At 43.4% G+C, this 13,908-nt stretch overlaps 2 protein-coding genes across 2 annotated transcripts in view; one reads left to right on the forward strand and one right to left on the reverse strand.

Moving 5' to 3' along the window:
- ALKBH8 (alkB homolog 8, tRNA methyltransferase) overlaps window positions 1-13,908 on the reverse strand; it is a 245,775-nt gene that overhangs the window by 228,679 nt on the left and 3,188 nt on the right. The window lies entirely within an intron of this gene.
- Window positions 5,852-13,908, forward strand: part of CUL5 (cullin 5) — a 34,246-nt gene continuing 26,189 nt past the window's right edge. Inside the window, exon 1 of the mRNA XM_053385745.1 lies at window positions 5,852-6,263. Within this exon, the coding sequence (XP_053241720.1) occupies window positions 6,240-6,263 (24 nt within the window). The 5' untranslated portion in view covers window positions 5,852-6,239. The remainder of the gene's footprint in view (window positions 6,264-13,908) is intronic.

Below are 13,908 nucleotides of genomic sequence, written 5' to 3' on the forward strand. Positions count from 1 at the left end.
TAGCACATATGGGCTTTGCATCAGTGCCATGTACTCTTCTATTGCATTCCTTTGCTCATGTAATAAATGTATAGGAAGTAAACCGAATACAGTTGCGCCATCACTTTTGATATTCCTGTAGCAATGGAAAAAATGTTATAAACATCAATATATTTCTGAATCTTTAAAAGTGCATGGAAGAAACACTGTTTACAACAACATATTTTCTCTCAACAATCTATGTAACTACTGGTGGCTTAGATACAAAATAGTTTTCTCTGTTGCCAACTGTGTAAATAAACCACTTAATTTGCCTAATGGGTAAATACATAATTCCAAGTATAAGAAGTTCCTTTCAGCCGGCCTTGCAAATAAGCCCATAAAAGGATCACGACCAACAAACTAATTAGTCATACATTCCTCTTGTGTGAACCGGTGGTATCCAAAGTACGAGAAAGTCATCCAGCTGTGATGGAAATCGTGACCAATCCCTTCACTAATTAAATACAGAGGATGAACTCCTGAAACAAAACTGGAGACTTTTGATTTAAATTTGTATTCACGTTGCTGTGCTTTCATTGTATAATTTCACCTTTGATCAACCTTATGTGGCCAGCCTGTCATCTTGGCATGCAAGTACTGTATATCCCAAGGATTTGATTTCTAGTGCAATACACAACTGACATGTGCATTATGGAAAAGTCTGCAGGCACAGACAAGAAAGCATGGTCACTGCAACCATTGCCATAGGAACAGTAAAGAGTTGTCACAGGAAGTACGAGGAGTCAGTTTGAAGCCTTGCTCTTAGGAAACACTGATATTTTCCTCCTGCTCTGTCTCAGCCACATTTGGAAAGAGCACAAAGCACAGCAGGAAAAACTGGTCAAGCTAGAGTGACCAGAAGCCAGTTTAAAGGAAAAACTCTGACCATCTGTCTACTGGCAGAAAAAGTGTTGTAGTTATACCTTTGTAATTTCTAAGAGCATGCCTTGTGAATCACAGTTGGATCAGAGGAACTCAGCAGTCAGTAGTGCCATACTTAGGGGAAAGAGTACAGCTTTTGCATTAGGTCTGTCCTAATTTCAGTCTGTTCTTTCAGAGCTAGCTTGGAAAATATTTCCACACCCACCCCTGAGATGCTGCAGTCAAAAGTAACTGGCACTGGACTACATGGACCAATGATCTTGCACAGGCAGTCCCTGAAATGCTTAGAAGAGATTTTTTGCCCCTGCATGCTTCCTGTCATCTACCTCATCCAGCTTTCCCAGGAATACTCATGCACACACATATATCCATGTGCAGGAGTATTGATTTATTTCCACATCAAAGCTTTTGGTGTAAGTTTCCTTGTGTGGCATTCTTTGCGTGGCATCTCCTGTCAGTTGTATGCGAGTGGAATTAGGTAAATATATTCAAGAGATACTTCTGTGTTTCAGGTTTAAACACCAGAAGAATTCATACCATCACCAATCATTTTCAAGGGGGTGGGGAAGAAAGATGCAGTTTGCATTGTTATAGAATGCTATGGCTCAAAAGACTGGGATGCATTTACAATTCTCAATACGAAGTTCAAACACTGCACAGGTTGTGGGTGATGGGGATGTTAAACACTGTAGAGCAATCTATGCAGCATGGTCTCTCAAACATAATTTACTAGTTTTTATTTCTGAAGTTGCACTGAAGCATTCAGCTGGGAATCATAAGACAGTGCTCACACTTCCTGCTGTATTTATCCAGCATAATTTCTGATGGTATAGTCTACTCCGTAAATCCTGCTGTGTTTATTTATTTATTACATTTATAGTTCACCTTTTCCCCAAGCAGCTCAAGATGTCATATATAATTCCCTTCTCATTTAATCCCCACAACAATTGTGTGAAGTAGATTAGGCTGAGAGTAAGTGACTGGCCCCCAGGGTCACCCAGTGAACTTCCAGGCTAAGTGGGGATTCAAACTCTGGTTTCCCAGGTCCTTAACCAACACTCTAACCACTACTCCACACTAGCTCTCCATCTAACTGGTGTTCACTGGGGCTTACTCCTAGGAAAGTATACTTGGGATATTATCCAAAAAGTACTGACTGCAATGGCGTAGGCTATGTAATAAACAAAAATCTTCCCTTATGGGGAACACAAGAGCCCTTATAGAGTCCTTTGTAGGTTCTCCATCGGTCAGAGAAAATAACAGGCCAGCCAGATAATATTGAGAAGCAAAGCAGCTAGTAAACCTGATCTTTATTGAACTGTTGCAACAGGGCGCTCCCCTCACACGCAGGAAAGGAGGAGGACCCAGAACCAAGGTGTGCCTGCCCTTATATAGACATTTTAAATTCCCTGCCCTGGAGCTCAAGATCACCCCTCCATACATCATACATATATCACAGAAGGGGTGTAACCCAAGACCACCCCGCACAAACATCATACCAACATCACAGAAAAGGTGGTCTACAACAGAAATTTGAATGTTGTAGTTTTTCCTGTCTGCCAGGTTATCTGATAATGCCTTATGTGATTGCCTTTCCTGGTAGTCTGGCTATTCCTTTGAGATGGTGATTTCTTTATTCCTGCCCCCCCCCCGCCCTCCTTGCAGAGCAAACATTTGGTCAGTTTGGGAGTCAAAATGGTTTCAGGGCGGTCTTCCTGTGCTGCTCCAGACATGTGGTCCCCATATCTATGTACGTGCTAGATTGGTACATTTATGAAAATTTATTATATATATAAGACCTTACATTTTTTATTTCAGCTGCAATCCTATAGCCACTTGCCTGGGAGTAAGTCTGATGCCATATTGAGTGTCAAGAAGTCTGCTCATTTATTGATCCAGAGCACATTCCAACATACAGTTAGCAGAGTAACAAAAAATTAGCACGTTGCAGGATTCCCCCCCAAATAGATCAGAGGCAATTAATATTTCATCCAGCAGAGCTGAAGGCACATGAGCATAATGGCCACAAATCCATACATTTTCAGTATTGACGTTGTCCATAAGAAATTCAGTAACTTAAATTTACAATAACTTACAATAAGACTAAAACCTTAACACTATATACAGAACACCACACCAGAAGGAAAGAGAAAGTGAAATCCAGGCTCCTTCTGACCTTATTATTATAGTCAGCATTAACATTGACAGAGGGAGATAAGAGAATCAGTTTAAACTAGCTGTACTCAGCTTCTCTGAAGGAATAATCCAAACATTAGGAACCTTCAGCTTGTTTTTAGGCAGAATAGAAACTTCCTTGTCAGCTAGGAAACTTCCAGCTTGCACCAGCTTGTACCACACAGAGAAGCTTCCAGAAGCCTCTTGAATCAATTAGAATAAGAAAGATCTCTACACTTTAAACCAATACTTTCTGTACCAAGAAACGCAAACTGACAATGAGTTCCAGAGCATGGTCTAAGAAGGACATGTGATGTGGCCACCTTGCTAAAGCTAAGCTAGCCTGCATCAGGCCACGGTCTGGATGGCAGACCCGTGTAGACAGTGTTTATTTCCATGACGAGATATGCAATAGAAATGCAACACAACGGCTTACTATATATGCCAATGTGCCCACTTATGAGAACAGGATGCTGGACTAGGTGGGCCACTGGCCTGATCCAAAAGGTCTCTCCTTCTGCTCTTACGGAGCTTCTGAACCAGGCCCAGGAGCAGCCCCCCACAGAGCTCATTGCAGCATTCCAGCCTCAAGGGCTCCAACACATGGACTACAATGGTCAGGCTCCCCCTGTCCAGGAACAGCTGTAGCTGGAAAACCAGATGATGCTTTGTAAAAGGCACTCTTAGCCAGAGGGCACTTGGGCCACTGTGGCAATTACCCCAGCTCAAGTTGGTGATGTAGGTACCACCATACAATAATTATTTTGCTTAATGTCAAAATAGGTTTCTATCCAGTTCCCAGTGTATAAAGACCAGTTACCGGTACACCCAGTTACACAATGTTGTTGTTGTTGGCATCCGTCTGTCTCAGGACACAATGGAGGAGTGTGCCTTTGGAGGTGTGTGCCTTTGGAGGCGAAGCCAAAATGTTGGGAGGTTGCAGAGCCCGCCGTAGAGAAAGACATGTTTGGATGCAGCTGGGGCAGAAGAAGGCACATATAAACATCTACCTGTCATTAAAATACACAACAAAACCATCAGATTAAAGTATACATTGTGGCAGTGAATCCTGGAAGACCTGCTCGCTGCCTTGCTGGCCTTTTCCTATCTGGCCTGGGACTGACTCCAGCTACAAAAGCGGAGGCTGCGGAACAGTATTGCTTAGGAGTTTTATTGTTGTGGCTACAAAATAAAAAAATTCCTTCCAGTAGCACCTTAGAGACCAACTAAGTTTGTTATTGGTATGAGCTTTCATGTGCATGCACACTTCTTCAGATACCATTGTTGCTGCTGTTATGGACATTAAACTTTCATATTTTTATTTTCTAGATCTGATGATGATATAAGTAGAAATTGGTCTGATTTGGCCATGTGCTTTTTGAGGCATTATATTTATTGCTTATAACTGACTATACTCTTGGGGTCCCTTCTAACTCTAAGATTCTATGGTTTTATTTAGCTGAGATTCCTACATTACAACAGGTTGGACTAGATGACGCTTGGGGTCCCTTCCAACTCTATGACTAGCTTTTTTTTTTGCTATCTTCGCAGTTGTGGGCAAATCTATTATTATTATTATATGTGTAATGTTTTATTTTGCTTTTATGTATGTTGGAAGCTGGCCAGAATGGCTGGGGGCAACACAGTCAGATGGGTGGGGGCACATATAAATAAGACTATTACTACAGTGGTACCTTGGTTCTCAAACACCTTGGTACTCATACAACTTGGGACCCAAATACTACAAACCCAGAAGTAAGTTATCCAGTTTGTGAACTTTTTTGGAAGCCAAACATGCTCCGTTTTGAGTGTTACACTTCTGATTTGAGTGCCACACTTCCATTTTGAGTGTTACACTGAGGTCTGTCTGTTTTTGCTATTTATTTTGTATTTTTGCGGCTCTTTTTGTTTTTATGACTGTGTGCAACCCAGCTCAGCTTCTGATTGATTGATTGCGTGACTGCACTACATTGTTTAAGGGACGCGGGTGGCACTGTGGGTTAAACCACTGAGCCTAGGACTTGCTGATCAGAAGGTCAGCGGTTTGAATCCCTGCGACGGGGTGAGCTCCCGTTGCTCGGTCCCTGCTCCTGCCAACCTAGCAGTTCGAAAGCACATCAAAGTGCAAGTAGATAAATAGGTACCGCTCTGGCGGGAAGGTAAACGGCGTTTCCGTGCGCTGCTCTGGTTCGCCAGAAGCGGCTTAGTCATGCTGGCCACATGACCCGGAAGCTGTACGCCGGCTCTCTTGGCCAATAAACAAGATGAGCGCCACAACCCCAGAGACAGTCACGACTGGACCTAATGGTCAGGGGTCCCTTTACCTTTACCACATTGTTTATTGCTTTCATTTTATGGATCAATGGTCTCGTTAGATAGTAAAATTCATGTTAAATGGCTGTTTTAGGGGTTGTTTTTAAAAGTCTAGAACGGATTAATCCATTTTGCATTACTTCCTGTGGGAAAGCGTGCCTTGGTTTTGGAACGCTTTGGTTTTGACACGGATTTAAGTTAGAGAACCAAGGTACCACTGCATTATGACTATGCTGGTAAGTCGCCTCGGAGCATGGAAAGGCGGTGTGCGAATAAAAACGATGCTGCCACAGCAACACACACGGGCAGCTGGCAGCCTTCGCCACAGCATGAGGGAACACTACCGAGGCCTGCGCTCCGCCGGAGAGCAGGAGGCGAGGCAGGCGCGGCCTCCGCCCTGCAGGGGCCGCTGTGGGCCGGAGCCGCTCTCCCCTCTCGGCGGCGGGCCATCCGGCTCCTCGGCGCCGCATCATGTGGGCTCGCCCAGCCCCTCGCGAGGAGCCGGGCCGCTGCCGCTGCTACCGCCTCCTCCTCCTCCTCCAGTGCCCGGAGTCTCCCGCTGTCTGGGCTGGTTCCGCCATGAGGCGCTGAGACCCGAGGCAGGGGAGCCGCGAGGAGCCCGTCGCCCAGCGGCTGAGGGGGCCGAGCGGCCGGGTGGACGCCGAGCCGAGGCTCCCCGCACGGTTCCGTCCCGCGCGGGGCGGCCGAGACCATGTAAAGCGGCCCCAGCCCGAAGAACCAGCCCCGGACGACGGGGAAGCAGCAGCTGCTGCCGCCGCCGCCGCCGGCTTGTGAAGGCCCCGCAAGGCGCCTGTTTCTCTCTGTGTGTTGTGTGTTTTGTGGGGAACATGGCGACGTCTAATCTGTTAAAGGTGAGAGAGAGGCAACCCCCGGCCTGGTTGGGCGGCTTGCCTGCCTGAGGGAACCTCCGGCATTTGGAGGTTGGGTGATATGTGGGGAGGAGCTGCCTGGCTGATAAAGAGAGGGAGGGATATATATATATAGCACAGCACATATACATATACATATACATATGTATATGTGGGTGTGTGTAGATGTAATGTGCTGTGCTGTATGTATGTGTGTGTGTGTGTGTGTGTGTGTGTGTGTATATATATATATATATATATATATATATAGCTGTGTGTGTGGTGTGTTTTTTAAAAGCATATATATATATATATATATATATATATATATATATATATATATAAACAAAATGTGCTGTGCTATATATATATATTGCTGTGCTGTGTGTGTGGTGTTAACTGCATCGGGAGGATGCAGTTAAACACCCCCTTTGGCTTATTGCAGTGCCGCCGTAACAAAGCAGAGATATCATAGGCAAAACATATTGGCTTCTGGGTGCCTGCCTAAAGAGACCCGACTGCCAGGGTTAGGGTTACATGGTAGGAAGGCGGAGAGCCACGAGCCTAAAGGTTGGAAGCCTGCACTGAAAGGTTGAAAGTGAACGAAAATGCAACGGACTCGTGTTTCGGGCTATGTCTCATTTTTCTAAACTAGGGTGGAGCACATCCGACTTACCCTGTGTACATCTCTGTGTGTGCGCATCTTATAAGGTGAAGGGAGCGTTGCATTCCCTTCACAAGGTTTTTCTCCATTTCAGCCCCTGTGTCCTGCAGGGCGAAAGCAGGGGAAGAAACAGCATTTGAGAAGAATGACAAGTGCTCTTAAGACATGGTGGTCCTAAATGTATTCTCCACCCCCCAGCCTCCACCCCCCTCCTCCAACCATCAAGGGTTTTCAGTGGGGCGTATGCAGGACAACATCCCACTGGATTTTGCCCCCTTCAATCAGATTTGTTGTCAGCCACTTTGTTCCCCTTAATCATATCCAAAATTTTCTGCTGGAGGTGCCTACCCGCCTTTGCTCATTTATTATGATTATTTATTTATTTATTTATTTATTTATTTTATTTATTTATACACTGCCCTTCATCAAAAGATCTCAGGGCAGTTAACATCTGCTTCCCAGTTGCTATCTTTTGCCCTTTCCCCTTGAACTCCATGTATCCTACAAGAAGTGCCAGCCTTTTGCTTCTGAACACTAGTTTGTTCTGATGTAAATGAATCCCATCTTCAACTGGAAGCATGGACTGAGAAGGGTGATGAAATACTACAAACTTTAATGTGCTCTTACACACCACGTTTGGGATCCTTTCATCCCTTTCATTAATTAAACTGAAAGCAGAGGATGGGTAGGCTGTAGAAGGCAGGTAAAACTCAGGCTAGGAACAGAAGGACTGGAGCTAGGAAACAGATTAGATAACAAATCAGGAGCATAGGCAGTGAGTGGGTGAGTGTGTTTGGGGACATAAAAGAAAAACAAGTGCTCAGTATTGTAATTGAGTTGAGGATTGGAGATGCTGAAAAAAAGAAAATCTCAAAAGGAGTAAAGCTGTCAAAGGAAAATAGTGCAGGAAGGGTGGTAGTAGGAGTGAGTATGTAGGGGGAGAGTATTCTTAAAACGCACAGATGTATCAGCTTGTGTGTGTGCAAGATTGTGTGTGTTTGTGAATAGCAGAGGGTAGCCAATGTGGGACCCTCTGGAAATTGTGAACTCTCAACAGCCACAGCAAGCATAGTCAGTGGCCTGGAGTGGTGGGAGTTCTAGTCCAACAACATCTGGAGGATACAGCCTTAGCCCTTCCTGGTATATAGCAAAGTGGCAATAATTGAGGGTAGGGCTGGAGAAATCTCCAATACAGATTTTTCCCTCCCCCAATCTTACGTGTGGCTGACCCATTAAATTTGATTTTTGTCCCCAAACTCTGAGACTGAAATAAAGAAATTTAGAATGTTATCCATTCCTGATAGGTATTGTAACAAATTGTCATTTAATCACTAGGCTTGGGTGTTATGCATTAAGCAGGTTGGCACTAGCTTTTTTGAAAATTGATGTCTGGTGAACTTGTTTTAAGCTAAACACTGCTGTAAGAGATTGTAGAACATATAGGTATATTTTATTATTTGCTTATTAAATGTTTATGCTGCTAATATAACTTAAATCTCTAGTTTAAAACAAAAATACAACAAAAAATTCCTAAATGTGAGATAAAACGTGTGAGAATGTTATAAGCTATTTTGCTATAGCAAAATAAAAATACAATAGCCAAAACTTATTTGCTTTATGCAAAATGTATAAGCCCAAACCATTGAAAAAGTGTTATTGTATTAAGTGACTTATTTGATAACTCTTGTCCCCTGATCATGTTGCTGTCAAATGATAGGTTGAGAGAGGACAACAGACTTACTTTTCTACCTCTTGTTGATAAATAGATTTGTAAAATTATTGTAATAACTTTCAGGAGACAGTATACTCTTGTGAAAGTTAACCTATGCCTTTTTCCTGTACACATCAAGATATTCATAACTGGAGAAATGAATGCCATTTATCCAGCAGATAATTCAGATACTTTGAAGTTAAAATATAATCAGAATAGGTTGTTTCGTGAAGGTGAAATTTCAGTTTTCAGTTTTCTGAAAATTTTGAAAGAAGTTTAAGTTTTGCCCTTGTCCGAATTTGTAGAGAAGAGGGGACGCGGGTGGCGCTGTGGGTAAAAGCCTCAGCGCCTAGGGCTTGCCGATTGAAAGGTTGGCGGTTCGAATCCCCGCGGCGGGGTGCGCTCCCGTTGCTCGGTCCCAGCGCCTGCCAACCTAGCAGTTCGAAAGCACCTCCGGGTGCAAGTAGATAAATAGGGACCGCTTTCTAGTGGGAAGGTAAACGGCGTTTCCGTGTGCGGCTCTGGCTCGCCAGAGCAGCGATGTCACGCTGGCCACGTGACCCGGAAGTGTCTCCGGACGGTGCTGGCCCCTGGCCTCTTAAGTGAGATGGGCGCACAACCCCAGAGTCTGTCAAGACTGGCCCGTACGGGCAGGGGTACCTTTACCTTTACCTTTATAACCAAGAGAAGGGATGTAAAATAGTGCCCATGTAGAAGTATAGTGCTTTCTTCTTGAAACAATACTCTATAAAAACATCTCCAACATTAAAATTAAGTACATGCAAACCTAAGATCAAGCAGGTTGAAATATTTATGCTTTTGATCTTACTTTTGATAGGACTGGGATTATGAAGTGAAATATGAGGCTGCTTTTAGAAAGAGGCACTTACCTCAGAAGTCTTCCAAGAAATATATAGTGATACCAAATTGAAATGTTGAGGCCATGATGGCTGTAATCCATCTGTCAAACTCCCTTTTCTAGAGCATGTTGCAAACCAGTGGCCTGGTTTGCAACTACACATTAGTTTATCTGTAGTACCAGTGATGATGAAGACACCCCATCTGAGTGTATGTGCTGGGGGATGTAAACTTAGTAATAGAGCCAGACCATGTATGCTAGGCTTTAATGGCACTGGCTCTTTAAAGTCTGAAGAACTTTAATTGCCCCAGAGAGTACAGAAGTTTGCCATCCGTGCACAATAGCATTCTTGGCAAATAAAGCCCAACCTCTGAACTGCTTCCCAGTTACCTGTAAATGTTACCATGTGGCTTTGGAATAGGCTGAGCTATTAAACTAGGTATGGTAAATACACTGTTTCTCCCTACACGTCACCATCTAGTTGGAGTTCTCCCGTTCTTTCTACTAGCAGACAGGCACTTCTCGCTCTCTTTCTAGAGCCATTTTTTCTTCTTGTCTTTCTATTGAACGCAGGCAGGTTCTTGGCTTAGTCTGCAGGAGCCAGGTCAGATCAGTTCATTCTTTTGCTCTGGCCAGGGCAGGAGAAACAAGAAGTTAAATAAATAACCATTGGCTGTTTTTCTAACTTAGTCCCCTTTTCTTCACCTTATTACGGAGAACATGCATCCAGCCTCACAAGTGCAGATCAGCCCTTCCTTCCTACTCAGAAGCTATAAGTATACAAAAGGGACAAATATGCCCAGTCATGAACTTCCCTTTTGGCTTTCTGTCCTTTTGCCTCCCTCATTCCCTGCCTTACCACTGGTCTTTCCCTCCCTCTCCATCTGGTGGTGAAATCCATCTCCTTTCCTTGTTTAGGCCTGAGGCAGGTATTTGAGATTGGCTACCAAGTGCTGGGTCTGTGGGGTTTGTTAAGATGCCCAGGCCTAAGTGAATGCATTATGGACAGTGTTCATATGGCTAACAGCTATAGGCTGAATTGGTATTCATTTACATAGGAGTATGTCTCATTGACAACAGTGCAGTGACATCTGAATAAGCCACAATACAAATATATTGTGGCTTCTTTCTCCTCTCTCTTAGGGTCCTCACTGGTGCAGTCCGTAGCAGCCATCATCACTTGTCCCAGCCTCTCTATAACCCCTGATTTCCTATGTCGCCCAGTCATTGCATCTTGACTCCATCTCCTAGCCCAAATCAGTCTTGCAAATTAGACAGTTGCCACTTTCCTATCTACCACCACCGCCTGCTAAACTCCCTAAGTTTTGACTTCGGCAATAAAATGCAGCAATAAAACAGATTCTAATGTGTTGTAACCGTAGGACCAGAATTCCATTGATTTGCAATGAAGCCATATTAAAGCAGTCTTTGGACTTATTTTTCATGTTTCAGGCATCTATAATGTTGGCTCCTAGAACAAATACAGTGATAAAAAAAGCCATGTGAACCCTAGTAGTCAATGGAGCATATATGATTCCAATAACATCAGTAAATTCTTAGTATTTAGTATACAAGGCTCCCATGAATAACCACAGCATATGATGCTGTCATGGGTATATAAAATGGGTAGATAAAATGTTTTCTTAGTATCAGAGTAGCTTCTGGCATCTGCTCAACATCTGAGTAACAGTTCCTCTTAAATTCTCTGCCAATATACATAGTGAATTTGTTCATCCCAGCAATATGTATGTGTATGAAAATGTTAACTACTAGCTGTTATTAACCAGTGTTGCTCAGAAATTCTATGAAACCAAGATTACTGAGTTTTATAAATAGGAAATTTGTTTTTAGGTGAGTGCACACACTCTCATTGGCCTGATCTGAGAGCCCAGATCAGCCCCAACCCGAGTGACACCCAAACTGGACCTGAGCCCCAATCATTTTGGCTACAGGACTAATGCTTATTTAGGGTTTTAAAAATTCCTATACAGTCAGGAGCGGGGCAGGGCAAGGAGACATTGTACCTCCCCTCCACCCCACAGACACTGCAGAGAGCAAGAGAATTAAAGCCTAGTGGGTGGGTGCTGCTTCACCAGCGTGTTCCTTGCAGGGAACCTACTGGTGAAGCAAACCTCTGCAGCCAGCAGACTTGTACCCTTGATGGGTAGCTCCTGCACTGCTGCTGTATGTACTTGACTGTTGTGCCAGGCATGCCTGCCCACCCCTCACCGATATCATTTCCCCCCAAGGTGTCCCAGTTCATTGTGTTGCAGGGTCATGGCACCTCCACTTCCACTGACAACAGCACCTCCTCCCACTCCCACTATCTTCAAATGTGTCCAAACTGGTGTAGGTTGGAATGGTTCTGTCTACCATTTTGATTCAAAATGGCCTGCAGCGATTTCCAAACATAAACGAAAACTCTCCTCCATCTTGGGATCCATCAGATTTGGTGATGATATTCCAAGCAGCATCTGAATGCATTGAGACAAACCACGTTCTAAAATACAATACTACTATTAATAATAATAATGTAGAATAATATATATATATATAGAGAGAGAGAGTGTGTGTGTGTAGATGTGCCTTATGTGCTAGTGTCTCTCTTCCTAGAAAAGACTGCAAATCAACTTGCCTGGGGTGGGGTGGAGGGCTGCTGTTCTCAGCTACCTATGAGAGAGACTGGAGTGGATGGGGACAAAATGATGTTTGCAGAAGGTATTCAGAGTCTGAGGTTCTGCAACACGTCACAATAGGCTACCTGCAGTAGCTTAAGGTAAAAAGCTAAAATTTTGCCTCCCATGCTGTGCTAGAAGACTGGCTAGAATTCTTCCCTTTTGTCCCTTTGTATTACTGCTGTGTGGAATGAGGCAATGGCAACTTGTTATATAGGCATAATTGTGCCAGTACAGTTAAGGTGGATAGGTAATGAAACTTTATACCATTGTAAATGCAGAACATTCTCTGTGTTATTAAAATCCAGGCAATTTGTTCAAATTGTCTGAAATTTAGAATGGGTTTTCTCCATGTTGATACATTAAATGCAACCAGCTTGCTCCATAAGCTAGCTATATCTGAAGAGAACTGTTGAGGAACAGTCAAGTTGCACCAGTTCCATTTCCCTTCATTTGAGGCCATTTTTGCTCTCCCGTAAGATGCCATAGAATCATATAATTGTTGAGTTGGAAGGGACCATGTGGAAGGGACTCCTTACAATGCTGAAATCTTTTACCCAACATGGGCTTGAACCCACGACCCTGAAATGAAGTGTCTGCTTTTTCTCACTCATTTAAATGCACCTAGAATAGTAAAGGAAGTTATATTACAAGTGTCTGGCATTTCAATTTTGTGAAAATCATTATCCTCATAAAGACAACTATCTTTTAAAGTCTCTATGTAAGTAACCAGTTAAAGGCAAGTCATGAAGCACATGCTTAGTAAAAAGATCAAAGGAAAGTTTGGGCAAATAGAGCCTAAGTTGTAAGTGAGCACAATATGTTTGAATGCACAATGTGTTTGCTTCTTGCATGGTGCAGAAATTGGATGAATGCCGTACAATTTCCTGTTCCTCTCCCGTCTAAATATGGAAAATTTGTGAGTGTCTTAACCCTTCTCTTAAACTGGTCGCTAGTCTCTGGAGAACAACAGTGGGAGAGAGCAATTGCCCTTATGGGCTTCCCATGAGCGTCTGGTGATGACCACTGTGGGAAACAAGCCTTCACTCTGATCCAGGAGAGATCTTTGAAATTCTGAGGCTCATGATATATCGTTGCATTTAATTTTTCAGTGCTTAAAAATCCAAACTCCTAGTATGGCAACATATCAAAATAATCATTGTTAGTTAACTTGAATACCTAGTCCTTTTGCTTTGATTGAATGAATGTCTGGGTTAGTGCAGTGTGTCATTTGGATCTGCACACAGTGTTTTCTCACATGGATTTGTGTCCCTCTCAGTTTGCATGCACTGTCTCCATTGTAATAGGCTTTGCTTGATCACAGGGTAGATGTGGTCTTTCCACTGTAGCTCTATCATTGGTTTGAAGGAGAATAATTTTTGTGTGTGTTTCTTTATCAGCTTTGATGTTGACTTATAAAGCAAGAACATGAGAATTTGTGAAAAGGGTTCAGTGCAGGCACATTTTAAGTGTCAAGTATATTTGCAGGTATTTTTCCTCCTACCGTACCTTTTTGCAACAAAACAGCAATATTGACACACTGAATATGTTAGACTGAGAGCAATAGAGCACTCTGTTCAGATGTGTTTAAATGGACCCAAACCTTCTTTTGTTGGATATCAGTTGGATTACAGAGTGCACATACCTCACCTGGATGTACAGTGGTGCCCCGCAAGACGAATGCCTCGCAAGACGGAAAACTCGCTAGACGAAAGGGTTTTCCGTTTTTTGAGCTGCTT

This window comes from Podarcis raffonei, chromosome 4, assembly GCF_027172205.1.
Source record: "Podarcis raffonei isolate rPodRaf1 chromosome 4, rPodRaf1.pri, whole genome shotgun sequence".
Taxonomy (NCBI): domain Eukaryota; kingdom Metazoa; phylum Chordata; class Lepidosauria; order Squamata; family Lacertidae; genus Podarcis; species Podarcis raffonei.